At 48.0% G+C, this 27,410-nt stretch overlaps 2 protein-coding genes across 34 annotated transcripts; one reads left to right on the top strand and one right to left on the bottom strand.

Annotated features, from left to right (window-relative positions):
• Positions 1 to 6,455: 6,455 nt before the first annotated feature.
• On the top strand, positions 6,456 to 26,747 carry LOC103645755 (general transcription and DNA repair factor IIH subunit TFB2). Of its 33 annotated transcripts, none has more exons than XM_020548051.2 (19): positions 6,695 to 6,934; positions 9,665 to 9,777; positions 9,856 to 10,094; positions 10,537 to 10,577; positions 10,674 to 10,854; positions 10,926 to 11,093; positions 12,189 to 12,257; positions 12,760 to 12,853; positions 13,045 to 13,145; positions 13,897 to 13,942; positions 14,019 to 14,078; positions 14,171 to 14,239; positions 14,630 to 14,713; positions 14,784 to 14,867; positions 15,013 to 15,098; positions 25,344 to 25,434; positions 25,884 to 25,964; positions 26,037 to 26,111; positions 26,226 to 26,747. In XM_020548051.2, the coding sequence occupies exons 5-19, from the start codon at positions 10,742 to 10,744 to the stop codon at positions 26,358 to 26,360; spliced, it is 1,356 nt and encodes a 451-aa protein (XP_020403640.1). In that variant the 5' UTR covers positions 6,695 to 6,934; positions 9,665 to 9,777; positions 9,856 to 10,094; positions 10,537 to 10,577; positions 10,674 to 10,741; the 3' UTR covers positions 26,361 to 26,747. The 33 variants fall into 33 exon arrangements, with proteins under 33 accessions (XP_035821002.1, XP_035821001.1, XP_020403627.1 ...); XM_020548055.2 differs by having other exon boundaries at positions 6,712 to 6,934; positions 9,907 to 10,094; positions 10,692 to 10,854; XM_020548047.2 differs by lacking the exon at positions 6,695 to 6,934 and adding an exon at positions 7,464 to 8,042.
• LOC111590815 (uncharacterized) lies at positions 7,939 to 9,955 on the bottom strand. The gene is made up of 3 exons (XM_023301578.2): positions 9,842 to 9,955; positions 9,656 to 9,781; positions 7,939 to 8,036 (listed from the first exon to the last, which is right to left on the bottom strand). The coding sequence occupies exons 1-3, from the start codon at positions 9,934 to 9,936 to the stop codon at positions 7,961 to 7,963; spliced, it is 297 nt and encodes a 98-aa protein (XP_023157346.1). The 5' UTR covers positions 9,937 to 9,955; the 3' UTR covers positions 7,939 to 7,960.
• Positions 26,748 to 27,410: the final 663 nt, after the last annotated feature.

Here is a 27,410-nt window from a genome sequence, read left to right as displayed (position 1 = left end):
TGAAGCCTTGGGCACGCATCTGAATTTCAGTTCAGCCTATCACCCGCAGACAGATGGTCAGACTGAAAGGACCAATCAAATTCTTGAAGATATGTTGAGAGCCTGTGCGTTGCAAGATCAGTCCGGATGGGACAAGCGATTGCCTTATGCGGAGTTTTCCTATAACAACAGTTATCAGGCCAGTTTGAAGATGTCACCGTTTCAAGCGCTGTATGGAAGGAGTTGCAGAACTCCGTTGCAATGGGATCAGCCTGGAGAAAAGCAAGTGTTTGGGCCAGACATTTTGCTTGAAGCCGAAGAGAACATCAAGATGGTCCGAGAGAATCTGAAGATAGCGCAATCGAGGCAGCGAAGCTATGCAGACACAAGAAGAAGAGAGCTGAGCTTCGAAGTCGGAGACTTTGTCTATCTGAAAGTGTCACCGATCAGAGGAGTCAGAAGATTCGGAGTCAGAGGCAAGCTGGCACCCCGCTACATTGGTCCGTATCAGATTCTTGCAAGACGTGGAGAAGTGGCCTATCAGCTCAGTTTGCCAGAGAATTTGTCTGCTGTGCATGATGTCTTTCATGTGTCTCAGTTGAAGAAGTGCTTGCGTGTGCCAGAAGAGCAGTTGCCAGTGGAAGGTCTTGAGGTCCAGGAGGACTTGACCTACGTTGAGAAGCCAGCTCAGATCCTTGAGGTTGCAGATAGAGTCACCCGAAGGAAGACCGTCAGAATGTGCAAAGTCAGATGGAGTCACCACTCTGAGGAAGAAGCAACCTGGGAGCGTGAAGATGATCTGATGGCCAAGTACCCGGAGCTCTTTGCTAGCCAGCCCTGAATCTCGAGGGCGAGATTCTTTTAAGGGGGATAGGTTTGTAACGCCCCGAATTTTGCAGTTGAATTTTTTCTTTTCTTTACTCGCCAAAATTCGGGCGTTACCTTTTCCTTTTCTTTTTCCCCTCGCTAAACCTTGACATTTTCCAAAGTTTAGCGGGATTCGGTTTGGATCTCCCGTGTAGGAAAAACCCTAAATACTTTATGTTGTTCGATGCACCATGCCGAACCTTGCATTTCTTTTGATTGCTTTGAAAGCGCAATTGCATTCATGTAGAAAGATCGGATTTCGAAAATGAGGAGAAGATCTTTCTTTCTCTTCTCTCTCTCTTTCTCTCTCCCCTCTCTCTCTCTCCCGCGCCCTGGGCCGACCCCGGCCGGCCCAGCCGCCCCCTGGCGCCCCCCCCCTTGGGCCCAATAGGCCCAGCCGCCCCCCCCCCCTCTTTCCCTTATCCCCTAACCCTCTCCCTCTCCCCCCTCATTTTCTCCCTCCCCACCTAGGCCGCCGCCCCTACCCCCTACCCGCCCCCTGCCCTAGGTCGCCGCGCCGCCCCCTGCCGCCGGCCGCCCCTCGCCGTCGATCCCCAACGCCGGTGAGCGCCCCCCCCCCCTCCTCCCTCTCTCCTCCCTTCCCCTCTCCTCCCTCCCCTTCCTCTCGCCGCTCGGCCCCATGGCCGGTTCGGCCGCCCGCCCCACCCCGCCCGCTCGGCCCCTTGGCTGCGCCCCCGGCCCCCCCCCCCCCCCCCCCCCCGCGCGCGCCCCATGGCCGGCTCGGCCGGCTCGGCCGGCTCGGCCGCTCGGCCGCCCAGCCCGACCCCCCCCGCGCCCGCCTGGCCGCCGGTTCAACCGGCCGGCGCAGCGGCTCAGCCGCCCGGCCAGCCCCGCCCGCGCCCCGCCTAGGGCCGGTTCAACCGCCCTAGGGCCGGTTCAACCGCCCCCCCCTCTGTTTTTTTTATTTTTTTTTATTTTATTTACTTTCTGTGATCATAATTACTGTATTTTAAGTAGACTAATCACTGTTCATGCTATGGGAAAATAGGAAGTTTAATTTAAAATTCCGTTATGTTATTGATTCACGTAGTTAATTGTTTACCCTGTGCAATGTTGATCAACTAAAAGTGATTAGGTTTCCATCAGTATGTATAAATATATATAACAGAATTATTTTGTTAAAAACCAATTGTGTCATTAGTGCATAAGATTTAACCCCCTGCGAGACCTTTCCCGTTTCTTTCTAACAATAACAAATGCGTTATCGAATGTCATACTTGATGCATATTCGCTTTATTTGTTATCTTGTATGGTGTACTGTTCTTTTGTATTAAATATGTGGATGTATGTATGTATGTTTGCGCTCGCATAGAGAACGATCCGGTCGAAGAGCCCGAGGAATTCGCAGGAGAAGCCCCTGAGCAGCAGTCGGTTGGTGGAGGCAAGTGTCCTTTGACCTATCTCTGTCCTATTCATTCTTTAATTCACCTCCCGCTTTACACATTTATACCTAAGGATTGACTAGCTTTTGTTATCCAAGTCCTTGTTTACCTATTTGGGTCGGATTATTACTACTTAGTCTGATGCTATTGCTCAACTCTAATCAATGAACATGATGTGATTATCTATGATACGCTGTTTTCCCGTTCTTCTTTATGATTATACTTGTGGTTTTCAAGGGGACTCGAGCGGTTTCTCGAGTGCCTCTCCGTAAGGACCTGTTCTATGGATGACCGCCCGGGAAAACAGTGCAACCATGAGGGTGGAATGGGGTGCCCTTAGCTGAATAATTAGAGGATCCGGGGTGTAGTTCACTTAGCCGTCGTGCCGTCAATGGGGCTCGGTGTATGCGGCTCGCTCTGCCAAGTTTGGGTTCGCCCCTTGGGGAGGAGTGCGGTGCATTTAGGAAACCTAACGGGTGGCTACAGCCCCGGGGAATCTTTGTAAAGGCTTCGTAGTGAATCCCTGGCCATTCACCTCGGGAGTGAATAAGGGTCTTGCAAGCCCGGGCCAGAGAGGGAATCACGGCTTGTGGGTAAAGTGCACAACCTCTGCAGAGTGTTATGAAACTGATATATCAGCCGTGCTCACGGTTATGAGCGGCCAAGGGAGCTCCAGAGATTAGTGATACTTGATCAGAGACATTGTGGTACAGATGGTTATGAGATTGATGGTTCCGGTTATGATTATGGTGTTGGTAAGTGGTATTCTTTCCGTTTGGAAAGGATACATCGGGTTAATAACTTGGGTAATGCTAAAACTTGGCTTTCTACTAGTAAATAATAATCTGACCAACTAAAAGCAACTGCTTGACTTATCCCCACATAAAGCTAGTCCACTACAGCCAAACAGGATACTTGCTGAGTATGTTGATGTGTACTCACCCTTGCTCTACACACCAAACCCCCCCCAGGTTGTCAGCATTGCAACCACTGCTCAGGAGAAGATGAAGCTGTGGAAGGAGACTTCCAGGAGTTCCAAGATTACGACGAGTTCTAGGTGTGGGTTAGCGGCAACCCCCAGTCGGCTGCCTGTGAAGGCCGCGTTATCTACGTTTCTTTTCCGCACTTTGATTTATTGTAAGAACTATATGGACGTCTCAGACGTATGATGTAATCGACTATTTCCCTTATTAATACTATTTTGAGCACTGTGTGATGATGTCCATATTATGTAACTGCTGTGTACGTGAATAACTGATCCTGGCACGTACATGGTTCGCATTCGGTTTGCCTTCTAAAACCGGGTGTGACACCGCCTGCCAGCGGAGTGGACAAGACACATTAAATGCTGAGGGGGCACATCGTCTGTCAGCGGGATAGACAGGCGACACGTCTTTTCCGCAATAAATGCAGAGGCAATGCGACCCAGAGACCTTACGTCAGGCTCCGTCCGCTGGCTTACGTCACGGGCGATAGGCCACGTGGCAGCACCGGGCCTCCGCCTGAGCAGAGAGCGGAAGCGCACAGATCGACGACTGGACACGCGTCAGTACCGGACCCTTGCGTGTCCTTGACATAGGCCAGGGTATCCCTTGTCCCGGGACCTTGCTGTAGGTGGTCCGGACCTCACTCATAGGGGTTCGGTCCCCACCCAAGGGGTCCGGCTTGCTTACTTGGGAGTCTCGAACCGTACTCGGAGGTCCGGGTTGAGTGTACAGGGGTCCAGTGCTCTCTCGTGGAGGTCTGGACCCACTGATGGCATCCTAGAGTATATCACCTCTTTTGGTCACGTGGCGTCCTTGGGACCGCCCACGTGGTGGAGTCGGGCGCTGTTCACCACGCGGCCAGAGATAGCTGCACAGGCACCGTGTTTTCATACTGTAGTAAGGGGTACACCTGATTCAGGGTACCGACAATACTGTCCATTAGATTTGAGTGGACAAGAGACCGAGTTATTCGGCGGTCTTAACCGTTGGTTTTGATAGTGTGTTAAGACTGTGTGTAATTTGTTTGGTGGGCTTAGTGGAGGTTATGGGTGCAGGTAATTTGATTGTGTATGTTTTGCAAAGTTTAAACTAATGGATTATATAATTGTATAAATTACTAATATTAGATATAGTCTAATTATACAACTAACTACAACGATGAAAACTAAAAGACAAGGCAAATTTGTTAAATATAATTGGGTTTATATTTAATACTCATAATTGATATTATAGATGGTGTAATCTATTCTAGATGTTAATATTTTTTGGAAAATTTATTTTGTGACTTTGCATATGTAAGGGAAATGGGTTTAATTATTTCCTATAATTGATTTTGGTGGTTGACATCCATCACAAACCACGTGGACTAACTAGTTTTGCCAAGATGTTATTTATCTCAGGTGTATAAGGTTCAACACAAACCAAGAAAAAATCAGTTGAGGATTCAAATAAATTTGGAGCAAAGGACTTGAGAGTGTGCTGCCAATGGCGCACCGGACAGTGTCTGGTGCACCAGGCCGAGCACCAAGTGAACATGCTACTCTCGAGTTTTCTCAGGACGCGCTCCGCTATAATTCACTGGTCCGGTGTGCACCGAACATGTCCGGTGAGCCAACAGAGCAACAGTAACCTGGCGCCAACGGTCGACTGCAAAAAGGGAACAATGGAAGTCAGAAGTCAGAGCAGCGAGTCAAACACACTGGACATGTCCGGTGTACCACCAGACATATCCGGTGCAGCCATTCCAACGGTCAAATCGCTCCAAACCCCAACGGTCGTGCTGACGTGGCACACACCGGACAGTGAACAGTACCTGTCCGGTGCACCACCGGACTGTCTGGTGTGCCCATCGCCAGCAAAAACAACCAACGACTAGGAAGTGGTTGGAGGCTATAAATACCCCCAACCACCTCCTTAAATGGCATCCAAGTTTTCTGAACTCTACATTCATTGCAAGAGCAAAGCCAAACACTCCAAGACGCATTCAAAACATTCAATCCACTCCAAGCTCCTAAAATCAACTCTAGTGCTTAAGAGACTTGTGAGAGAAATATTTGTGTTCTCTTGTTGCTTGGATTGCTTTCTCCTTCTCTATTCTTATTCTCATAAGTGCTTTGTAAAGTTAGCAAGAGACACCTAAGTGTGTTGTGATCCTTGCGGGGTCTTAGTGAACCAACTGATTAAAGAGAAGGCTCGACCGGTCTATGTGACCGATTGAGAGGGGAAAGGGTTGGAATAGACCCGGCCTTTGTGGCCTCCTCAACGGGCACTAGGTTCTTTGGAACCGAACCTCGGTAAACAAATCATCGTGTCCACTTGCATTGATTCTCATTTGATTTGTTCCCCTGTTTCCTCTCTCTAAAGTTCCCTTGTTCATATTGATTTGAGTTTGCTCCCAAACGTCATTCGCATTGATTGAGCAACTCTAAGTCAGGAGAGCTATCTTTCGAATTCCAATTTAATTCTAATGCTAACCCCGACCTTAGTGCAAGTTTAAGTTTATAAATTTCAGGTTTCACCTATTCACCCCCTCTAGGCGACTTTCAACATATTTGTAGATACACGTTAACCCACTCTATTGACCGACAAATAGAAAAAAGATGTTTGTCTTTCAACTCAACATTGAGCCTCCTCGCAATGCCAAACTGTTCAAGGACCATGGTCAACCAAAAAAACCAGTCTCTTCAACTAGGGGCAGATCTAAGGGTTTATTTGGATCTCACGAGCTAAAGCAAAAAATTGACTAATTTTAATCATTTATGAGTTAAACTTTAAAGATGACTATTTTTAATCATTTAGGAGTTAAACATTTAAATATGAAGAGCTAAAAGTGACTATATTTAAGACCTATTTGGAAACACTCGTTTTTTTTAAAAATTGGTCTATGAAATCGAGGTGGTTCCAAACATACTAGTTTTTTTTTATAATTTATAAAAGTTGGATTCTCAGTTTCTTAAAACTAAGAAGCTAGTCTCCCCTAGCTAAAGGCAGTTTATAAGAACTGATGTGGTTTCAAACACTACTATCTAGTGCTTTTAAACCAGGTTTCTAAAAACTAGAATCTTAAAAGTTAGGTTGCTTACAAACATGCCTTTAGTCACTTTTAGCTCATTATGTTTAGATCTCTAACTCCTAAGTGACTAAGTACGTGTTTGACATAGTTCTAGAGCAAAACTTTATTGAGAAACCGACCAACGTCTGTCAAACACTCTAGCTTCAGAGTTGCAAACTACGTAGAGTTTTAAAAACTATAGTACAATTTTTTAAAGTACCTATTTTACTACTCAAAATCTCTAAAAAACAATCTAAACAATTTTTAGAGTACCTATCACTGCCACTAGCCATGATAAAACAATCTAAATTATGATACAAAACTAATATATCTAGAGTTTTTTTAAATAAAGCTGCTCTAAAATAAAACAGAGTCATATACCAGACACACCCTAAAATAATTACTTCGCCTCGAGGAGCAGGATATCGCCCAGCCGCCCAGGGCCTAGGCCACCGTCAGCGCCGCCCGCCTCCATCTCCGCCCCGAGCGGCTGCGCCCCGCCCGCCGCCCGCCCGCAGTCCACCAGGCGTCGAGCCCCGCCCCGGCTCGCGCGCGTCGAGCCTCTGTCCGGCCCCGGCTGCAACCCACTCACTCAGCCAGACCTGGCTTCTCTGCAGACTGCAGGTTCTCAGTTTCTCTTATAACAGGTATTTGATCTGATTCTTTAGTAGCCTACTTTTCTTTTGTGCTTGTTGGACCGCAGCCAGTTAAAGTCTAGATGGCAATATCAGTATGCTTGCTTATAGCCTCTGGGGCAGCTGGTCACTGTATACTGTACAAGAGTAAATTTGTTTGTTCTTCACTAGTTTTCTTTGTTTGTTGTTCACTAGATATCGGTGTTTGTCGTTATAATTTCAGGCTCTTAGACTAAGCACAATGAGTGTCTGTTCTTGTAGTTTATAGTGAGCCTTGAGCACCATAGTTCCTGTATCTTATCGCGTCTTATCGCGGAGAAAATTGAATTTATGTCATTATTGTAAAACTTAAGATTCGCTCAAATACTATTATAGAAACACGTTTAGCTAAAAAACCATTATCAAACGTTGTCTTACAAATAAAATATCATTTAAAGGTTATTTAAAACTTAACCTTATTTAATTATATTGGCAGCCAGTAACCGCAGTAACCGGACACTTTTGCCCTTCGAACTAAAAGCGCCTGCATCTCAAACCCGACGGCGCTCTCTTCTCTATCCTCTGTGTCCCCTCCACCAAAACCGACGACGACGTCGCTCTCCTCCACCGGTGCTCGGCGCTCTCCCTCCACCAGCGGTGGTCCACAGACGCTCGGCGAGCTCCACCGGCGGGCGCTGGCGGCTGGTCAGATCCGCTCGGCAGTCATCCATCTGGCACATCGGGTAGCTCGCGCCTCCGTTGGCAGTCCCACCGCCGCCCGGCCCTCCCCCAGCGCCCCCGGTGATCCGGACCGCACCCGCTTACTCGGCCTAACGACCGGCTCCTGCCCCGACGCAGCCGAAGCTCCCAGCGTCCTCCTGCAGGCCGAGCTGAAGGTTCAGCGCGCCGGTGGAGTTAGACGACGAAACTCCGTCACGTCATACCTCTCCGCCTCCCGTCTTCCAGACGTCTCTAATCGGGGTCCCAGCGTCTCGGAGAAGAGGAGCAGCACGGCACGGCAGCTGTGGCGAGGAAGGCTCCTGTCCCATCCCAACCCAGTTAGCAGCCGCCCAAGGAGGAGGAGATCCAATCGGCGTGCGGGCGTCCGCGGTCCATCCATCGATCCAATTCCAATCTGCAGGTGAGCAGCTCGGTTAGATTCCCAATCAACAGCTCGAATCGCCTGCTATCCCATCCTATTGAATGAAACTATGATATAGAATTGGTTTGCCTAGTTATTATCTCGAATTAATTTATAAAGATCTCCACTGGTTCGATTTGATTGTTTCTTCAACTAGTGGCATATTGGTCTGGTCTGCTTCTTACGTGATTCAACTATGCATATTGGTTCGATATGAATATGGCCATTTGCAGTTTTTCTAGCGTTTGCTAATGAACGCCTCTAAAGGTGGCTGTTGCACTTGCAGTAGGATTACATTTGTGTGAAATCGAATGGTTGGTGATCTGTTGTTGACTGGTTAAGAGTGCTGCCAAAGTTTTAGTTTAGAGACCTGCTGCTCGGTGTTCGCCGTATCCCATCGCGTGTTAGCGACTGCCGACTGTGTTCTGAATTTGTCGGGGGAGGGAGAACGGCGAACAGATTTGATAGGGGCAAAAGTGTCCGGCCACTAGCTGCCAATATAATCAAATAAGGTTAAGTTTCAAATAACCCCCCAAATGGCATTTTGTCTGTAAGACAACGTTTGATAATGGTCTCTTAGCGAAGCGTGTTCCCATAATGGCATTTGAGCGAATCCTAAGTTTTATAATGGCATAAATCCACTTTTCTCCTTATCGTGGGAAGTCTCTCCTCCTATCGGGGTTTGGCAGAGCTAGTTCATCTCCATCCAACCATTCTCATTTTGTCATGTGTTCTTCGTCCGCTTGTCCATTCATTCATCCCGCTTTCCTGTTGCCATCACGGCCCGCACCCTCCTCCTCCTCCCCTGTCCCTCGTGTCGCCCCGCCGCTCCCCTTTCCAGTCGCGACGACGCCATCCTACCCAGCCGCAAGCGCTGCCATCGTCCTTCCTGGTCCCACTGCTGCTATCTCCGGGCGTGAAATGAAGATTCAACACCCGCGACCGCGAGGCCTTGACTCTAGCTGTCTGCCTCGCCTCGCTTTGCGCTGCCACCGCCACACTATCCCCCGCTGCTCTGTGCCCCGTCTTCTGCTCCTCATCCACTGCTGCGTGAGGGACCCAGTCACCCGCCGTGCCCATCTCTCCCCTGCCGACGTTCTAGGGATTCAGCCGCTGCTCACCTCCGCAGGGGCAGAGTGGCGGACATCCTTTTGCAGACTGTAGCACCTCCTCGTCTCGTCTTATTCAGTGTTGAGCACTGAGCCTATTTGGCATTGTACCTAGGCAATGGGAATCGCTATTTGCTATAACGCAGCTAGGGATGGCAATTGGACCCGTGGGTATGGATACCCACGGGTTTCGTACCCAATGAACATGGATACGGGTTGAAAAACTCACCCGTGGATCCTGTCGGGTGGGGTACCCGAAATACGTCGGGTAGGGTACGGATAATATATTTTATCCATGGGTATCCACTGGATATCCGAAATATTAATTCACAATTTCACATGTTGTGTTTTTGGCCCATGAAGCAAAGCAAAAAAGCCCAAAGGCATCCCGACGTGTGCAGGTCGTGTCGTTGTTGGAGTGTTGGCTGCTGCTAGCCTGCTAGCATGCCGACTGATACTCCTAAACCCTTCCTATCCTATTCTCCTAACCCTAACCGGCTAAACCTGAGACAGGCATCTCGAGTGCACCGTCGGCCGCACCAGCAGGCAGCATCCCGACACCGCCGTTCCCCAGCAGACAGCAGCAGGTCGCCGTCGTTCCCCAGCAGGCAGCAACAGGTCGCCAGGTGACTCTTCGGCTGCTCAATCGCTCCCCTTGCAGTTCCTCCCGCTGCACGCCGCTCACCAAACGCTCCTGCTCGCAGCTCGCCCCCGCGTTTGCTTCCGGTCAGCTGATGTCGCATGCTTTTCGGCAGCGCTAGTCCTCGACGGACGACGACCAGCATCAGCCGCCGCCCCAGTCGACCAGCATCCACGGCGGCACGAGCCCACGACCAGCAGATCAACGCGGTGGCAGATCAACGAGCCCACGACTAGTCAGAAAATTTTTACAGCAGCATATCCACCGGATACCCGATACCCGACGGGTACCCGGTGGGCACGGGTATGGGTCCATTTTTTTACCCGATTGGCTTGGTGCGTATGGATATTTGTAAAGGGTCGAGTATGATATCGGGTCGGGTATTATACCCGAACACAACCCGACCCGCTGCCATCCCTAAACGCAGCTATTCTGTCAATTCCTTAAATAGAGCAGCACTGAGCATATCCGGCGGAGAATTTAGTTCAGTGCCGGTTTCCATTTCACTTCATATCTGGGCTTAATCTTGTGTCAGCTTACCTACACATTGCAATTGTTGTCACATAGCTTATGAATGAAGCACGGAAATGATCGAGTTATATTAGAACTATCTACACCGACGTATTGTGTTGAATTTAAGATGCCATCGATGCCTTTTAAATGTGTATAGTGCTTTCGACAGCCTTGTGTTTGCATGCCGAATTTCTTACAAGTATCATACATGTATACCGAACTGTGAATTTAGGTTATACTCAAACTGCACACAGTAGCATCCTTCTGGTACAGGTACACCCTTCCCTCCCGGCTGTGCGAAGCAACTCCACCCTAATTTATTTTGCAGAAAAAGTTATCGGTCCGCCCTTGGTTACTGAAACTGGTCAGGTGTATGTAATTTTGAAGTAACAAAGGATTTGGAACCCAGCCCTCTGTTCTCCACCACCGCTTCGAAGATGCCGCAGGTAATGGTGGTGGCACGGAACTTCATGGATATGGTGGCTGCTCTTCCTGCGGGCAAGCTTGATATGCTCTATGACTCAGCCTTTATCTGTGAGGCAGTACTCAGGTCCATAATCCACATTTTTTTGTGCATTATTAGTTCATGCTTTCCTCATCTTGATCCAGTTAAGTTCACAGGTCACTTCCCCCACTGGCAAAGAAGTATGCACTGCAGATGTTGTATGTGCTGGCACCAGTGACCGCTGCAGCAATGGAAGAGTGGGTGCTTGATGAATATGCTGCCAAGCATAAGGTTGCCATTGATAAGCTTCTACAGCTCAGGGTCTTTGTTGAAGTGCGCGACAGGTAAGAAATCATCAATCTCCACGAGATTTTGGGTATTTATAGCTTGAACTTGAAGTATCAGCATACTGCAACTGGCCTTGAGTAGATCAGCTGTTAACGAATCAATTTAATGGGAGCTTAGATTTTTACAGTTACCAATGTTAAAATTTTATCGTAATTGTTTTCCTCTATGCCAATCAATAACACATTTGTTGTTCAGAGTAAGCAATAATTTGTATTTCAGCTGTTATGGCCAGTGGGCTGGCACTGACCAGGATCGTTAGTTCTGCAGCACAGCAGATTAGGATTAGTTTGTTCAAGTATGTTAGCAGATAAGACTAGTTACTTGCGTGGGAAAGATTTGTTACTTGTTAGTAGGTTGTTAGGCATGCAAGTAACAGATCTTATCCATGCAAGTAACTAATATTATCTGCTAACAAACTTGAACAAAATAATCCTATTCTGTTGTACGGTGGAACTAATAGCCTTCATAAGTGTCGGTCTACTAGCCTTAACATCATCTGTGCGTGTTTGACAACATGTGGGTGTAGCAAGCTATTAAGTTGTGACACCTGCTTTATTTATTTAGTCAGCCAACCTTCTACATGTTCATGATGAAATAACCGGTGATCACAGGAAATGTGATGGCTATGTTGCTAAATTATCATCATGAGGTGACCATGTATTTGGAGTTTGGATGCAAAAAATTGGGTGCTGATTAGTGTTGTTGAGCACACACTTATAGTTTTGCATGTTTCTTTACTTTGGCTGAAAGAGATTGTCCTGTATTGCTTGAATTTTTTTTTTGTCTTAGTTATATACTTCTAACATGTCAAGGTGAATGGTATGCTTGTATACATGGGCACATGGCTTGGTATGAATGCTTGTTTTTGAAATATCCATACCATTTTGTTTAAGGTGGAGAAACGAGAATTTGTAATGATTGATTGATCATAACAATTGACTCTTTACTGTGTACTTCTTTGAGAATACTGCTAACTAATTATTAGCATTTGCTGCTACAATGACTAACTGCTGTGCTTAGTACTGCAAGCTTGCTGGTGCGTGGTAAATTAATCACTTCCTAGCTCTCATGGTTTCGGTATTGATATGTAGACGACGGGACGTGAGCTACAAGATGAATCAGAAGTTCCAGGGAAACATGCAGAAGTATTTGGTTGATGGGTATGATTTTCTCAACTACTCTTTTCTTTGTTTGAAATCACATGGGCCATCCTTTCTCAAACTTAAAGCTGCTATGATGGCATCAGCATCACTCATATTATGCACAGTATATACCAAGTGTGGAATGATTATTCTGCCTTATAAAACTACCCTATGCCCTGCTGGTATCAATATCATTTGGGAAAAAACTCTATGGTGTTTTTTTATGAAGAAAATAATTCACTTCGACAGATGGTTGTATTGAAAAGGTGAAGAAAGTACCATTTTGTACATGACTACATGGAACGAAGATTATTGTGTGGTGATACTGTTCATACTATTTGTTTATTTAAAGAAACAATCTAAAATGATAGGTCAAGCTGGTGATGTAAGTAATGCAGCATGATATATCTCAAGCTGGTGATATTTTATGTTTTTGTTCCGAGGTCTATTTGTGGAGCAAATTAATCAGTTGATCATACGACTTTTACATGTTTTTTTTCTTTTTTTACTTTCATTGCAGTGGAAGTTTACCAAGGGAACCTTTACCATTAAGTGTCACTGGTCGATTGCCCACACCAGCAGATCTGGAAGCCTATGCTCTTGATCAATGGGAGGTTAGGATGCCAATGCTTAACTCAGAATGTGTTTATCATGCCTGCCTGTTTTTTACTGTTCTTTATAGTATCTTCACCGTCTTCTTTTTTCCTTCTTTGAATTCTGTGTTGGCTTATATATATATATATATATATATATATATATATATATATAATACATATAATTTTCCTATTTCGTATTGGGATTATAGTGCTTCTTGTTGCAATTGATCAATTCATCTCAAGTCGAAAAAGGGTCAAGTTTTAGCTCCTCCATGATGAAGACGTTTCAGCGTGGTCTTCTGAGTTCAAGGTTCCATCTAATTCCCTGTCTTGACAGCTAGGTTAGTTTCACATATATTAGTGGTAGTCAAATGTTATTTGAACAATAATGAATTGCCAAGTTACTGCAACTCTTTATTTCTTCTAGTACAGTTGGATAATATATCCTGTGGCATTTTCTAGAATTCTACATAATAATACATACACTAAACAGTAAGTAGTAACTACCCCCTCCATTCCTCATTACAAGACGTTTTGGCTTTTTTAGATACATAGTTTTTGTTATGCACTTAGATATACATTATGTCTAGGTACTCTGTAAAAGCAATGTATCTAAAAAGACAACATCTTAAAATTTGTAAATGAGGGAGTAGTATATTCAAGTTGATGGGGGCTGACAACAAATTACTGTTAGTTTACTGTACTATGCCCTGGTTGTAAGAGTTGATTAACTGATTATCCTAGAAATGATTCAGTTCAGCTTAATGTTTTTTTGTTAAAATAATCAAGATATTTGTAAAACATGTTTGATATCTCTATATATTTTTCATTGACTGATATAAGCAATGAAGGGTAGGCCTGGTAAAGTGGTGAGAGCTGTCTTACCAAGTCATCAGATTGCGGATTTGAAGCAGCCTCCCCACATTTGCGGGGATGCTTGCCTCTGTTTATCCCTTCCCTAGACTCCATTCATGTGGGAGCCAACCGCACTGGGCCTGCCCTTTATTTTGATATAAGCAATATTTTCGATGATATGATTTCCTGATCTGGTGTGCTTGCAGGGATGGTGAAGCTTCAAAGTTGACTGAAAATGGCTTCCAATTTCTTGTTAGTTCTCTGTTCCCAGCTAATACGATAACCGGCAGATTTCCGTCTTTGCTCTTAATATTTTCTATGCTATCAGCTGATGGAAACAAATGCACAACTTTGGTACATAATGAGAGAATACATTTCATCTGCTGAGGTATTTGTGGCATATCCTTGTAATATTTCTGTTGATTCACGTTGGTGACTTTGTGTTAAACTTGGTTGCTGATTATTTGCGTTATTAAATAGGAACGTGGAGTGGACCCTACGGAGCTGATATCATTTCTCTTGGAACTTAGCTTTCATAAATTGGGAGCGGTAAAGTGATAGTACTTTCAGAACATCATGTTAAGCAAGTAGCTATACATAATTCTCTTACCAATATGGTGATGTCTGATGTCGGTGAAAACTTCTATAGCAACTTGTCCTTCGGCAATACAATACATGAATAGGAAAAATGAAGTTCTCATAAGTGATATCAGAAGAGCATATCTAAGAAACTGTAACTATTCCACAGTATTTTACATGGTAGGAACATCAACTCATCAAGCTTGCATGCCTGATTAAGAATACATGAAAAAAATTTAAGGCGCTGCAGTCTGAATCTAATAGATGAAATTATCCTGCATATTACATCCAAGTTTGTGCCTGGTATGTTGCTTGAGAGATTCAAGGCCATGCATTCTGTCTGCTTTGTTAATGTTTTAGGCTTATAGCTTGAACACTCTGACTGATGTCCAGAGGATTGCCATCAGGGATCTTGCAGAATTAGGACTAGTCAAACAGCAGCAGGTAGACATTTTATCTTTTGTTCTTTTGCTCCGACAATCTTTCTGATGATAATAGAAGTTTTGAATTTCAGGGTCGAAAGGATAGCTGGTTCATTCCTACCCAATTGGCTACTAATCTTTCAGCAAGCTTGTCAGATTCGTCATCTAACAAAGAGGTTGAATAACATTTACATCACTTCCTTCTGCAATTATTTAGTTTTTTTTTTTCAATTCTTCTTTGTAACCTCCATCTACTTGTCGCCTATAAGCAGTGATCATGATTATTTAATCTCAGAGTTGATACTGGTATTGTTGTCGCAGGGATTTGTGGTTGTGGAGACAAACTTTCGAATGTATGCATACTCTACTTCCAAGTTGCACTGTGAAATTCTACGCCTTTTTGCAAGGTACATGAGATATCTTATGACTTATGTGTGGCATAACCTACATCACCAATCTACTACTTTAAATTAATGTTATGGTATCGTAGCAGTTAGCACGTAGCGCACTAGCTCCTGTTAGAGAACTCGCATGCAAAGAGGGCAACTGATGTGTCATAACTCTGCCTGATTGTTATGTTAGTATATTTTAATTCAGTTAATCTGGCATTCCTATTATATTGCTCAGTGGTCACTCTTGTGAGTTCCAGATTGTTTTTTTGGCTTTGATAAATTAGACTGCATAGGTTAAGCTTCTAGTGTAATCGTGTACTTTCACAACAACAACACCACCACCACCACCACCAACAACAACAAAGTCTTTTAGTCAATCAAGTTGTGATATGATAGAGTTGAAACTCAACAGAAGCCACAAGTCAAGGTTTAGTCACGTCGATAGTTGTTTCCCATGCACTCCTATTCAAGGATAAATCTTTGGGTTTCATTATTTGAATTCTCTATTTACTGTCTCTTTTCGTATCAACTTCGGCCTTCTCCTATATCTCTTTCCATTACTATTGTGTCTTAGGATCCCACTATGCACCGGTGTCGCTAGAGATTTGTGTTGTATATGTCCAAATCATCTTAACCGGTGTTGGTCAAGTTTTTCTTCAATCGATGCTATCCCTAGCCTATCGTGTATACTATCGTTCTAGACTCGATCCCTTCTTGTATGAATACAAATCCAATGCAACATACATATTTTCGTAACTAGGGCTAGAAACGAGCCGAGCCCGGCTCGGCTCGGTCTGTTTTGGACTTCTAACGAGCTCAGTATTGAGGTTCGGCTCGGCTCAGTACAGGCTCGCGAGCCTGCTCGAGCCGGCTCGCGAGCCAATTAAGCCTGCTTGGGTGCTGCTTAGTCTACATAATAACACAATGTAGGTTGCAGATTTCTAGATCACCCGCACTGCAGATTGCAGAACCCACTCACACACATACGCCATTAGCAATTACTGCTTGTTTGCTTTCTCCTTGCTGGCTTGCTACAACTGCACACTCACACACCATTAGTCATTACTGCTCACACACACACACAATTAGCAGACGAGCAGTCCTTCGCGTCCGGCGCCTTGGCGAAGAGCAGACTGCAGACGCCCAGGTCCACGAGCTAACGAGCGCCGGAGCTGACGAGCAGACAGGCAAATGGCGCCTCGGCGAACGGCAGCAAGCCGGCAACCTTGCACGCGGCGGCGGCGTGCCTAGAGTTGAGGCTGGAGCTGCCAACCTGGTGCTCTAGAACGACGCTTAGGGTTTAGGCTGAAGCACGTCTCTCTGTTGGGCTTGGTCACTTGGGATTGGGAGTTGTGCGGTTGGGCACTTGGGCCGCAGCCCACAGCCATACGCCAATAGGAGCACCGCGCGCACGCAACACATGCGTAGTCTGGTTGGGCCGGCTCGCGAGCTCGCACGAGCTGGCTCGGCTCGGCTCGACAAAATTTCGAGTTCACAAAACCGGCTCGGCTCGTGTCAAGGGCGTCGGGCCCGAGGGTAGGAGGACCGCGGCTCCGAAGGTCGTAGCCGCCGTCCGTGTTGCCGACCGGGTTATGCCCCCAGGAACGGCGGTCTTCGTCAACGGGTTATGCCCCCTGTTGCCGAGTAGAGAGAGGTAGGAGACTGAGATAAAACTTTCTTGTCCTCATCATGGGTGCTTACAGGGGGTATATAAGGCCATAGGCCAGGGCTACTAAAGGAAGCCACTAATCACTCTTATTCCCTTCTAAATCTATCCCAGATTATTAAAGGAAAGCCATCAATCACTAATCACTCTTATTCCCTTCTAAATCTAGCCCGGACTAATAAAGGAAAGCCATCAATCACAAATCACTCCTATTCCTTCTAAATCTAGCCCGGACTAATAGGAAGGCCATCAATCACTTTTATTCTTTCCAGATCTAGCCGCTAGGCCTGGCTGCCTGCTGGATCAGGCGTCCTGCGCGCTCAGCCGCGCGCCGCACGTCGCGTGCCCTGTGCCGACGTGTGTACGTATTTCCGTACATCACATCTCTCCCCTCCTCGAGAGGCAGCTCGTCCTCGAGCTGAAATAGTGGGTATGAAGCGCGAAATGTGTCCACATCCTCCCAGGTAGCCGATGCCGGAGAGGCTCCCCGCCAGCGAATGAGGACCTGCCGAACTCCCCTGAGCAGCCGCATCTTGACTGCTTGCTCTGGCTCTGGAATAACTGCGCCGTGGCGAACCGGAGGTAGAGCTGGAGGCTCTTGCGGAGGCGCGCCGTGGAACTTCTTGAGAAGCCCCACGTGGAAGACGTCGTGGAGGCGAGCTTGAGGAGGCAGGGCCAGGCGGACAGCCACGGCGTTGATGCGCTCGACGACGCGGTAAGGGCCGTAGAACCGCGGCTTCAGCTTGCCAGCCGACGAGTCGGGCATGGAGGCCGTCGGGCGCTGGCGTAGACGAAGCAGCACCCACTCGCCGACCTGTATGTCGATGTCACGATGTAGACGATCATAATGATGTTTCTGGACAGCCTGGGCCTGCTCCAGCCGGTGACGGATATCTGCCAGGAACTCCATGCGCTCCTCCAAAGTCCTGGCCACCGCAGGCACCCGCGTAGCCCCCTGCTCGTAGGAGCGAAGTGAGGGAGGGTCGCGGCCATAGACGACGCGGAATGGCGTGTCGCGCAGGGACGACTGGAAAGCGGTGTTGAAGATATATTCCGCCCATGGGAGCCAGCGCAACCAGTCGCGGGGTCGATCTCCCGTCAAGCACCTGAGATACATGATGATGACCTTGTTCGCCGATTCGGACTGGCCGTCTGACTGGGGATGAAATGCCGTGGTCATCTGTAGCTTGGTACCGCTCAAGCGCATCAGCTCGGTCCAGAAGTTGGAGGTGAACATCGAGTCCCGGTCAGAGACGATCGACTGGGGAATGCCGTGGAGACGGACGATGTCGGTGAAGAATGCCTGCGCCACAGACTCGGCCGTGTACGGGTGCGCCAGGGGAACGAAATGTGCATACTTGCTGAAGCGGTCTATCACCGTGAAGATGACGGTCTTGCCGCGGACGCGAGGCAGCGCTTCGACGAAATCCATGGCGATGTCCGTCCATACCCCTTGCGGCACCGGCAGGGGCAACAGCAAGCCGACCGGGTGCTGATGGTCGGGCTTGTTGCGTTGGCAGACTGCACAGCCACGAATCAGATCCTGCACCACACGTTTCATGTGAGAAAAATGGAAGTCGCGCCGGAGTCGGTGCAGGGTGCGCTGTACGCCCTCATGGCCTTCCTCGTGGACCGCCACCAAGATCTCCTGAAGCAGCGGGGAGGCGGGCGGAATGTACAGCCGGCCCGCATAGTGGACGAGGCCGTCGGTTAGCGCCCAGGGCCGTGACCTGGCGCCGCTGCTGATGTCGTGCTGGAGGGCCGCGAGCGTGGGGTCGACGGTGTGTGCCTGACGGAGCCGATCTATGAAGTCGAAGCGTGGTCCGGACAAGGCCAGCACCAAGCCCTCCTCCGGTGTGTCGCGGCGTGAGAGCGCGTCCGCGACGGCATTGGTATGTCCCGGCTTGTACTCGACGGAGAAGTCGAAGCCGAGAAGTTTGCCCACCCAGTGGTGTTGTGGTATGGTGGACAGCCTCTGATCCAACAAGTACTTGAGGCTGTAGTGATCGGTCTTGACTTCGAATCGGCGCCCCCAAAGGTAGGGCCTCCAATGGCGGATTGCCTGGACGAGGCCGATCAGCTCCCGCTCATAGGCGGCTAGGGCGCGGTGACGAGGCGCCACGGGCCGACTGAAGAAGGCCACGGGGTGGCTGTCCTGGACCAGCACCGCCCCGAAGCCGTGGGACGAAGCGTCGCATTCGACGACGAACGTCTTGGAGAAGTCCGGCATGGCGAGTACCGGGGCCGACGTGACCGCCTCCTTCAGAGCGGCGAAGGCAGCCGCCGTCTCGTCCGACCACAGGAACCCGTCCTTCTTGAGCAGGGCGGTCAGCGGCGCGGCGATTGTGCCATAGTTGTGCACGAATTTCCGGTAGTACCCGGCAAGACCGAGGAAACCGCGAACCGCGCGGGCCGACCGCGGCTGCTGCCAGTCGCGCACCGCCTGCACCTTGGCGGGGTCCATGGCGACTCCGGCCGCCGAGACGACATGTCCCAGGTACGCGACGGAGGAGGCCGCGAAAGCGCACTTAGAGCGCTTGACGAAGAGCTGGTGCTGCTGAAGCGCGCCGAAGACAGCACGCAAGTGAGTGAGTGACGAAGGTGGTCCGCCCATGTGCGGCTGTAAATCAAAATGTCGTCAAAAAATACCAGCACGAAGCGGCGGAGGAAGGGGCGCAGGACGTCGTTCATCATGGCCTGGAACGTGGCGGGAGCGTTGCACAGCCCGAACGCCATGACCAGGAACTCGTAGAGGCCGTCATGTGTGCGGAACGCCGTCTTGTGCACGTCAGTCGGCCGCATGCGGACCTGGTGGTACCCGGAGCGCAAGTCGAGCTTGGTGAAGAAGCATGCCCCGTGGAGCTCGTGCAGCAGCTCGTCGACAACTGGGATAGGGAATGCGTCCTTGATCGTGAGCGCGTTAAGCGCCCGGTAGTCGACGCAGAAACGCCACGATCCGTCCGGCTTCTTGACGAGGAGGACCGGGGACGAGAACGCGGAGTCGCTGCGACGCACGATGCCTTGTGCGATCATTGCTGCACATTGTCGCTCCAACTCATCTTTGTGGGCCGCCGGGTAACGGTACGGCCGGACCGCTACCGGCAGTGTGCCCGACTTGAGTACGATGCTGTGGTCACGCGCCCGCGGCGGTGGCAGGCCCGAGGGCTCGGCGAAGAGGCCATCGAACGTGGTCAGCAGCTCCTCCAGCAAGGCTTCGGGCGCCGTGATGCTGTCGAGGCGCGGTGTGCGCCGGGCGGCCACGTCCTCCCAGCAGACGGGGCGGCCATGGCGTGTGAAGGCCACGGTGCGCGTGGTGAAGTCCCACACCATCTTGCCTAGCGTGACCATCCACTGGGTGCCGAGGACGACGTCGTAGCCGGCCAGTGGCATCACATAGAGGTCGACGCAAAAGTCCTCGCCTGCGATGGTGATCGGGGCCTGACGGAAAACACCCGGGCAGGCGATGCGCTCGCCATTCGCCACGGTGGCCGTGAGGCGTGGGCTGGTCTGGACAGCAAGCCCCGTGCGTGACGCTGCGGCCTCGGCGATGAAGTTATGCGTGGAGCCAGTGTCCAGAAGGGCGGTCAGCGTCACGGCGCCCACTTGCACGCGCACCTGCATGGAGTCACAAATGGGCATACCAGCCACAGCGCGAAGGGAGAACAATGGTGCGGAGGTGTCGACGGCGTCAGCCTCCTGGGCAGCGTCCTCCAGCTCGAAGCCGTCAATGTAGAAGACGCGGCGACACACCCGATTGTGCCCGCGGGAGTACGGCTCATTACAGTTGTAACACAAGCCAAGACGACGACGTTCCGCCTGCTCCTCCGTCGTAAGGCGCTTGGCAGCCCCAGCCGCGCCGCGTGGAGGAGGCGCCGGGAGGGCCAGCTGCTGTGCTGGGGGAACCGGTACGGGAAGCACCGGAGGCGCGCCGGCCGCTGGCAGCGCTGGCCGCGTAGGTAGAGCGGGCAGGGCCGCGCGCGGGGCCGCCCGACCGAGTAGGGGGTTGAGCCGGTCTAGCTCCACCAGTTCCAGCATCCTGGCCAGGCTCATGGCTGCGGCCAGGGACTCCGGCGCGTGAACGCGGACCTGATGGCTCAGCGGCGGCAGCAGCCCCCCTGTGTACAGTTGTACGCGCTGGCTTTCCTGCAGCCGGCCAGCACGCGAAAGAAGGGCCTGGAAGCGGTTGGAATATTCTTCCACCGATCCCGTGCGTCGACACTCCGTCAGCTCGAACAGCGGCGCTGATCTCAGCGCTGGTCCGAACCGGAGGTTGAGGAGTTCCTTGAAGCGACCCCAGGGCGGCGTGCCCTCATCCTCCTGGAGTTGGAGGAACCACAGCTGGGCCACGTCGTCCATGTTGTAAGATGCCATCCATACCTTTTCCTCCGGCATGGTGCGTTGATGTCGAAAGTACGACTCGCACTTGTTGATGAAGATCAGCGGGTCGGACTTGCCGTCATAGCGCGGGAACTCCATCCTCTGGAACTTCGGCGGGTGATCCGTGCGGGGCTGCCCATCTTGGTGGCCACCGTAGTCGGTCGCGGAGGCGACCTTCTCCTGCATGATCACCATGTCGGACTGCATCTTGGACATGTTGGTGGACAGGGTCTGGAGCATCTGCATGACGTCGGCCATGGAGGGTTGAGCGCCGTCACCCATGGTGATGAACCTGGACGTAGCGGTGGACGGTGAGGTGGGGGCTGGTGGTGGTGGTGCGGCTGAAGGGCTGGGGGTGGTGGTTGGGGATCGCCGACTTCCTGATACCAGGTTGTCAAGGGCGTCGGGCCCGAGGGTAGGAGGACCGCGGCTCCGAAGGTCGTAGCCGCCGTCCGTGTTGCCGACCGGGTTATGCCCCCAGGAACGGCGGTCTTCGTCAACGGGTTATGCCCCCTGTTGCCGAGTAGAGAGAGGTAGGAGACTGAGATAAAACTTTCTTGTCCTCATCATGGGTGCTTACAGGGGGTATATAAGGCCATAGGCCAGGGCTACTAAAGGAAGCCACTAATCACTCTTATTCCCTTCTAAATCTATCCCAGATTATTAAAGGAAAGCCATCAATCACTAATCACTCTTATTCCCTTCTAAATCTAGCCCGGACTAATAAAGGAAAGCCATCAATCACAGATCACTCCTATTCCTTCTAAATCTAGCCCGGACTAATAGGAAGGCCATCAATCACTTTTATTCTTTCCAGATCTAGCCGCTAGGCCTGGCTGCCTGCTGGATCAGGCGTCCTGCGCGCTCAGCCGCGCGCCGCACGTCGCGTGCCCTGTGCCGACGTGTGTACGTATTTCCGTACATCACAGCTCGTTACGAGCTCGTGAGCCTTGCCGAGCCGAGCCGAGCTGCACCGAGCCCGAGCCATTTTTCCAGCCCTATTCGTAACACTTATTTGTTGAATAAGTTGTCTTTCGTAGACCAACATTCTGCATCATACAACACAGTAGGTCTAATCGTCCTATAAAACTTATCTTTTAGCTTTTGTGGTACCTTTTTGTCACATAAGATGCTAGATTCTTGACGCCATTTCATCCACCTTGTTTTGATTCTATGGCTAACATCTTCATCAATATTCTCATCTCTGCAGCATTGATCATAAATACCAAACTGTGTCCTTTCTAGGCACTACTTGACCTTTTAAACTAACATCTTGCTCATGTGCACTAGTGCTGAAGTCATATCTCATATAGGTTTTAGTTCTATTGAGTTTAAAATGTTTGGACTCTAGAATCTTTCGCCACAACTCCAGTTTTCTATTTACTCTTGTCCCACTTTCATCAACAAGCACTACATCGTTCGCAAAAAAAACATACACCGAGTGATATCCCCTTGTATGTCTCTTTATGACCTTATCTGTCACCAAGGAAAAAAGGTAAGGCTCAAAGCTAATCCTTGATGCAGTCCTATTCTAATCGGTTAATTCGCCGTGTCTCCATCACTTGTTCGAACACTAGTCATAATACTATTGTACATGCCCTTAATGAGTCCAACGTACTCATTTGTCCAAAGCCTACCACAAAACATTCTTTGGTATTTTGTGTTAAACTTTTCCAAGTCAATAAAAACCATGTTAAGTCCTTCTGCTTCCTATATTGCTCCATCACTTGTCTTGTTAAGAAAATTGCTTCCATGATTAACCTTTCGAGCGTAAAACCAAGCTGGGCAGCCTGTGTTTGGCTGTGTCTTCTAGGATCACTGAGTTGAGTTATTTTGATGCTATGTAACCTTTCTTTTATGTGGGTGTTTTGTCTGGACCTAGCTGGGTATTTTTTGTAAGACTTTTTTTCTCTTCTCTATTTTATAAAGGCACACAACTCTCCTGTGTGTTTGAGAAAAAAACGATGCTTGATAACTCTCCCATAGCTTCATAGTATGGCGCATGAACTTATTTTTGTGGTAATTAGTACAACTTTTAATATCCCCTTTTTTCTTGTATATCAGTACCAATATACTTCTCCACTCGTGAGGCATCTTGTTTGATCGGAAGATATGATTGAACAACTTGGTTAGGCATACTATAGCTATGTCCCAAGGCATCTCCATGTCTCAGCTGGGATACCATTAGGGTCCATCGCCTTACCCTCTTTTATCCTTTTTAATGCCTCTCTAATTTTAGATTCTTGGATCATATCATCATGCGCATAAAACACCTATTTGTGTCATCAAGAGTCATCTAACTGAAAGGTTGTGTGTTCTCCCCATTGAATAATTTGTCAAAATACTTTCATCGCCATCTATGTCTGTTTTTATCATCCTTCACCAAAAGGTGCTCTGGTTCATCCTTAATGCACTTGGTTGAAGTCATCCTTCACGAACTCGAGCCATCCTATATATGTCCTCTCATTCATTCGTACTTAAACGTTGGTAAAGATCCTCGTACGCCCTATCTTTGCCACACCTATAGCTTGTTTTACGGTCTTCTTTGGCACCTTATACTTCTCTATATTGTCTACGCTCCTATCGTGGCGCAAACGTCTATAGCATTTTTTCTTCTTCTTAATAGCCCTTTGGACTTCCTCACCACCAAGTATCTTTAGCTTCGCCTCCACTCCTTTGGTGGATCCACACACACCTCTGAGGCCATTTTTTGAATGCAGGTTGCCATCTTCTCCCACATGTTGCTTGTGTCATCTTCTCCCTTTCAAGTGCTCTCTTTGATGACCCTTTCCTTGAAGACTTCTGACATTTGCACTTTCAGTTTTCACTACTTTGTTTTCACAATCTTGGCTTGTTTATTCCTATGGACACGCACATGAAAAAGAAAGACCACCACCACAAGCTTATGTTTCGAGACAACACACTTCCCAGATATCACCTTGCAATCTAAGCATGCTCATCTATCCTCTCTTGTAAGGACAAAGTCAATCTGATTAGAGTGTTGGCCACTGCTATAGGTGACTAAATGAGATTCTCTTCCTAAAGAAACCGTTGGCTATCAACAGGCCAAAAGCTAATGCAAAGTCCAAGACTTTCTCTCCCTTCTAATTTCTACTACCATACCCAAAACCTCTGTAAACCGCCTCAGAACCTGCACTTGTTGTACCTACATGTCCATTAAGACCTCTTCCTATAAAAAGCTTCTCACTAATTGGCATAGCTTTAACCATGCCATCTAGGGCAGACCCAGCGCCAGAGGCTCCCACATGAGTGGAATATGAAGGGATAAACTGAGGCAAGCCTCGCCCCGCAAATACGGAGAGGTTGTTTCGAACCCGCGGCCTAGTGACTCATCGTAGTCTATTTATGGGGCATACACGCTAATTACATTCAAGACCAAATCACCCATGACAAACTTGACTAAGATAAAGTATTATGTCTAGGCAAAACTCTTGAATTACTAAAGTAAGTCATCTGTAGACATTTCCTCGAGATGGTAACACTTTAGAGTTGTGGTAATGTGGGTATCTTGCAAATCTTGCTTTTTGAACCACCTGCATCTGAAAGTATTGTTGTCAGCTGTGCACTGTTGGCTGTATTGTGTCCGGATGGTGCTTTGCCACCCTTGTGCTAGACTGCTAGCTTTGCAACCGACATGGCAATGTGAAATTGACTTTTGTATCCTACTACTGGTGTTGATTAAAAACTCAACCTGCGGTTGGGGGTAAGACAGCCCCCGAGTATTGTATTAAGAAGAAGACCTTCTCACACAGGTCGAGAAAACTCCCGAACCCCTGTCCCACCCATACACAGCGGCATCGAAGCCCATGTGAGAACGACCGCGACCGAGCTTGAGCCTTAGACCTGTGCTTTGGCGTGGGACATATGAGGGATTTTTTAACTACAACTTGAAATTCGCTCCCACGGGGAGTCGAACCCAGGACCTGAGGAGTGTTACTCAGACCACCTAACCAACTCGGCTAGAGGCCCTTTCGCTACTGGGGTTGATTAGAGACTCCAAGATTTCAAACTGGAAACATGGTTTTGAATGAGTTTAGTTGACAGGATTGTTCTTAAGTTTTCATTATATTGGCAATTTGACCTGATTATTTCTGTGATATTACCTTGTCTGTTGCCAACATTTTTTTATCTTTGTGGATGTACTCATTTATTCTGAAAGGGAAGTATTCAGTCTTCAGTTTGTGTTTTCTTTCAAGGGTGGAGTATCAACTTCCAAACCTCATCGTAGGAGCTGTTACAAAAGAAAGTATCTATGGTGCTTTTGAAAATGGGATAACTGCTGAGCAGGTACATCTGTATAATACAAACCTAGGCTTACTTGTAATCTTTAAAGGTGCACCGCGGATCTTCTAAACTGTGGCCACTAAGTATGGTAGATTGTTTTCATGTGAAATGAGGAAAATGTGTAGGTAGATTTGTTATCAAAAGTATTGACATGTATCTAAAACTTGGAATGGTCATTGGTGTTTATTGTGGAGATTGTGTCAACCAGACTGACGAGTAATAGACAGTTTGGGAGTATGTTAAAATCCGTTATGCATCACCTATCAGAATTTACAGTTTTTATTTGGTAGGCACTATGCAAGTTTCATTAACAGATTTTGTCCACCAGCTTCTTTTCTGTTCTTTATCTTGTCTTGAAAAAGCAGTTGTAGGGTACCTGTAAAAGCAGTCGTACATCTAAGATCTAGCTTGCATATTGTTTTAACAAGACTGGTTACGTTCTTGTTTTTCAGATAATTTCATTTCTTAGGCAAAATGCTCACCCTCGTGTTGCTGACAAGATACCCGCTGTCCCGGAGAATGTCACAGATCAGGTAAGAACTGTGACGAGGCATCACTTACTATTAATATACAGTACTTTAGTAATTCAATGCTCATGTGTGCAGATTAGGTTGTGGGAAACTGACCTCAACAGGGTTGAGATGATTCCATCGCATTTGTACGAAGATTTTCCTAGCAAGGTAAACACGTTATTATCTCTGCCCAAGGGCATCTGGCAAACATATACTCGCATAGTGTGCTCCTTGATGTTTCTGGCACACTGGCGCTGCATTTAATTGTGCTTCCTCGTGCAGGAATGGTTTGAACAATGCTGTGATTATGCAAGGGATAATGGGTACTTGCTGTGGGAGGACCCCAAGAGAATGAGACTAATTGTACGAGGGGAGTTCCACCCCGAAATGAGGGAGTTCCTTCGCAGGCAAAGATGAGGAACGACCTTGTACTTGACGGACCATGCTATGCTTCTTTGTAGTGCATAGAAACACTGTATCGGGTAATAGTTCTCCTTTAAATATCAGGAAAGGGTCTAGAAAAGGGCTCAGTTTTTGAATTATTTTGGTGACCTGTGAGCTGTGGAAGCATATGAATAATGTGGTGTTCAATGGAGCAAGGCCCAACATCCTTGATCTGCTTCTAAATGTTACTAGTGACTGTACCCTATGCTGGTGTATGGCTGGTGGCCAGGTCCTGTTGGAACTCTTAGGTAGGTAGTATGGTGGGATGGAGTTGGTATGCTCTTAATTTGTTGTTATTTGGATTGATTCTATATAGGACGGAGTGATTTTAAAAATGAAAAAAACTCAAATGATGAACCATTTAACTCTCTAAAATCTTATGAACGGAGCCGTTTCTCTGGGGATGGAGCCGTTCTAACTGGCTCCAGTTCTAACTGGCTCCAGAACTAAACATTATCTTAATTCGGACAAGCGTTGCCTGCTCTTACTATTGACTCTGCATGGGCAGCACCGAATTCTTTCTTGGCCATGCCTAACCAAGTGAAACATTCTCGTAGGCAATGAAAGACAACTGATCTAGAAGCAGCAGCTTGCGTCTTCTTGGGCGAAAGCAAAAATAAACAGCAACATGGTTCCAGCTTCCATCTGCTGCAGTCCAACAAGCATAAATAAAACTCGGGGGGTTTATGCTTGGGCGGCCTCGCGTCAATAAGTTGAAGCGTGTGGGAGCCAATCAAAAGTGCTTCAACACGCTGTCTATTTGTGAGCCTGACCACCGTTCTCTATATAAAAAATAAGACATATTTTATTTTAATTTTGTTTGTATATCTATTATGCTTTCAAATGTTACATATTTTAGTTTTACTTAATTCATTATTTAACGTATTAAAATATATAGACAAGAAGATAAATCTCTCTATATAAAGATAATGGAGAAACACTCTATATTTAGAGGTCTAGATGGCCGAGTTGTCTAATTAGAATCTCCTCTTAATAGTATGATAATCTATTCTAAATCTAATC

The sequence above is a fragment of the Zea mays genome, chromosome 2, assembly GCF_902167145.1.
Source record: "Zea mays cultivar B73 chromosome 2, Zm-B73-REFERENCE-NAM-5.0, whole genome shotgun sequence".
NCBI lineage: Eukaryota > Viridiplantae > Streptophyta > Magnoliopsida > Poales > Poaceae > Zea > Zea mays.
Note: the sequence above shows the minus strand (reverse complement) of the source record. Positions and strands in the feature narration are given on the sequence as shown.

Bases quoted from the DNA above. Each gene is read 5' to 3' on its own strand.
- LOC111590815 (XM_023301578.2), bottom strand. From the start codon at position 9,936: ATGCTGGTCGTCGTCCGTCGAGGACTAGCGCTGCCGAAAAGCATGCGA. The intron at 9,782-9,841 runs GTTTGGTGAGCG...GCAGCCGAAGAG, and splicing joins GGCGAGCTGCGAGCAGGAGC to TCACCTGGCGACCTGTTGCT. The intron at 8,037-9,655 runs GTTTAGCCGGTT...GCTCACCTGCAG, and splicing joins ACTCGAGATGCCTGTCTCAG to ATTGGAATTGGATCGATGGA.
- LOC103645755 (XM_035965108.1), top strand. From the start codon at position 10,742: ATGCCGCAGGTAATGGTGGTGGCACGGAACTTCATGGATATGGTGGCT. The intron at 13,146-13,896 runs GTTCCATCTAAT...GTGTGCTTGCAG, and splicing joins CGTGGTCTTCTGAGTTCAAG to GGATGGTGAAGCTTCAAAGT. The intron at 15,099-25,325 runs GTACATGAGATA...TTCAGTCTTCAG, and splicing joins ATTCTACGCCTTTTTGCAAG to TTTGTGTTTTCTTTCAAGGG.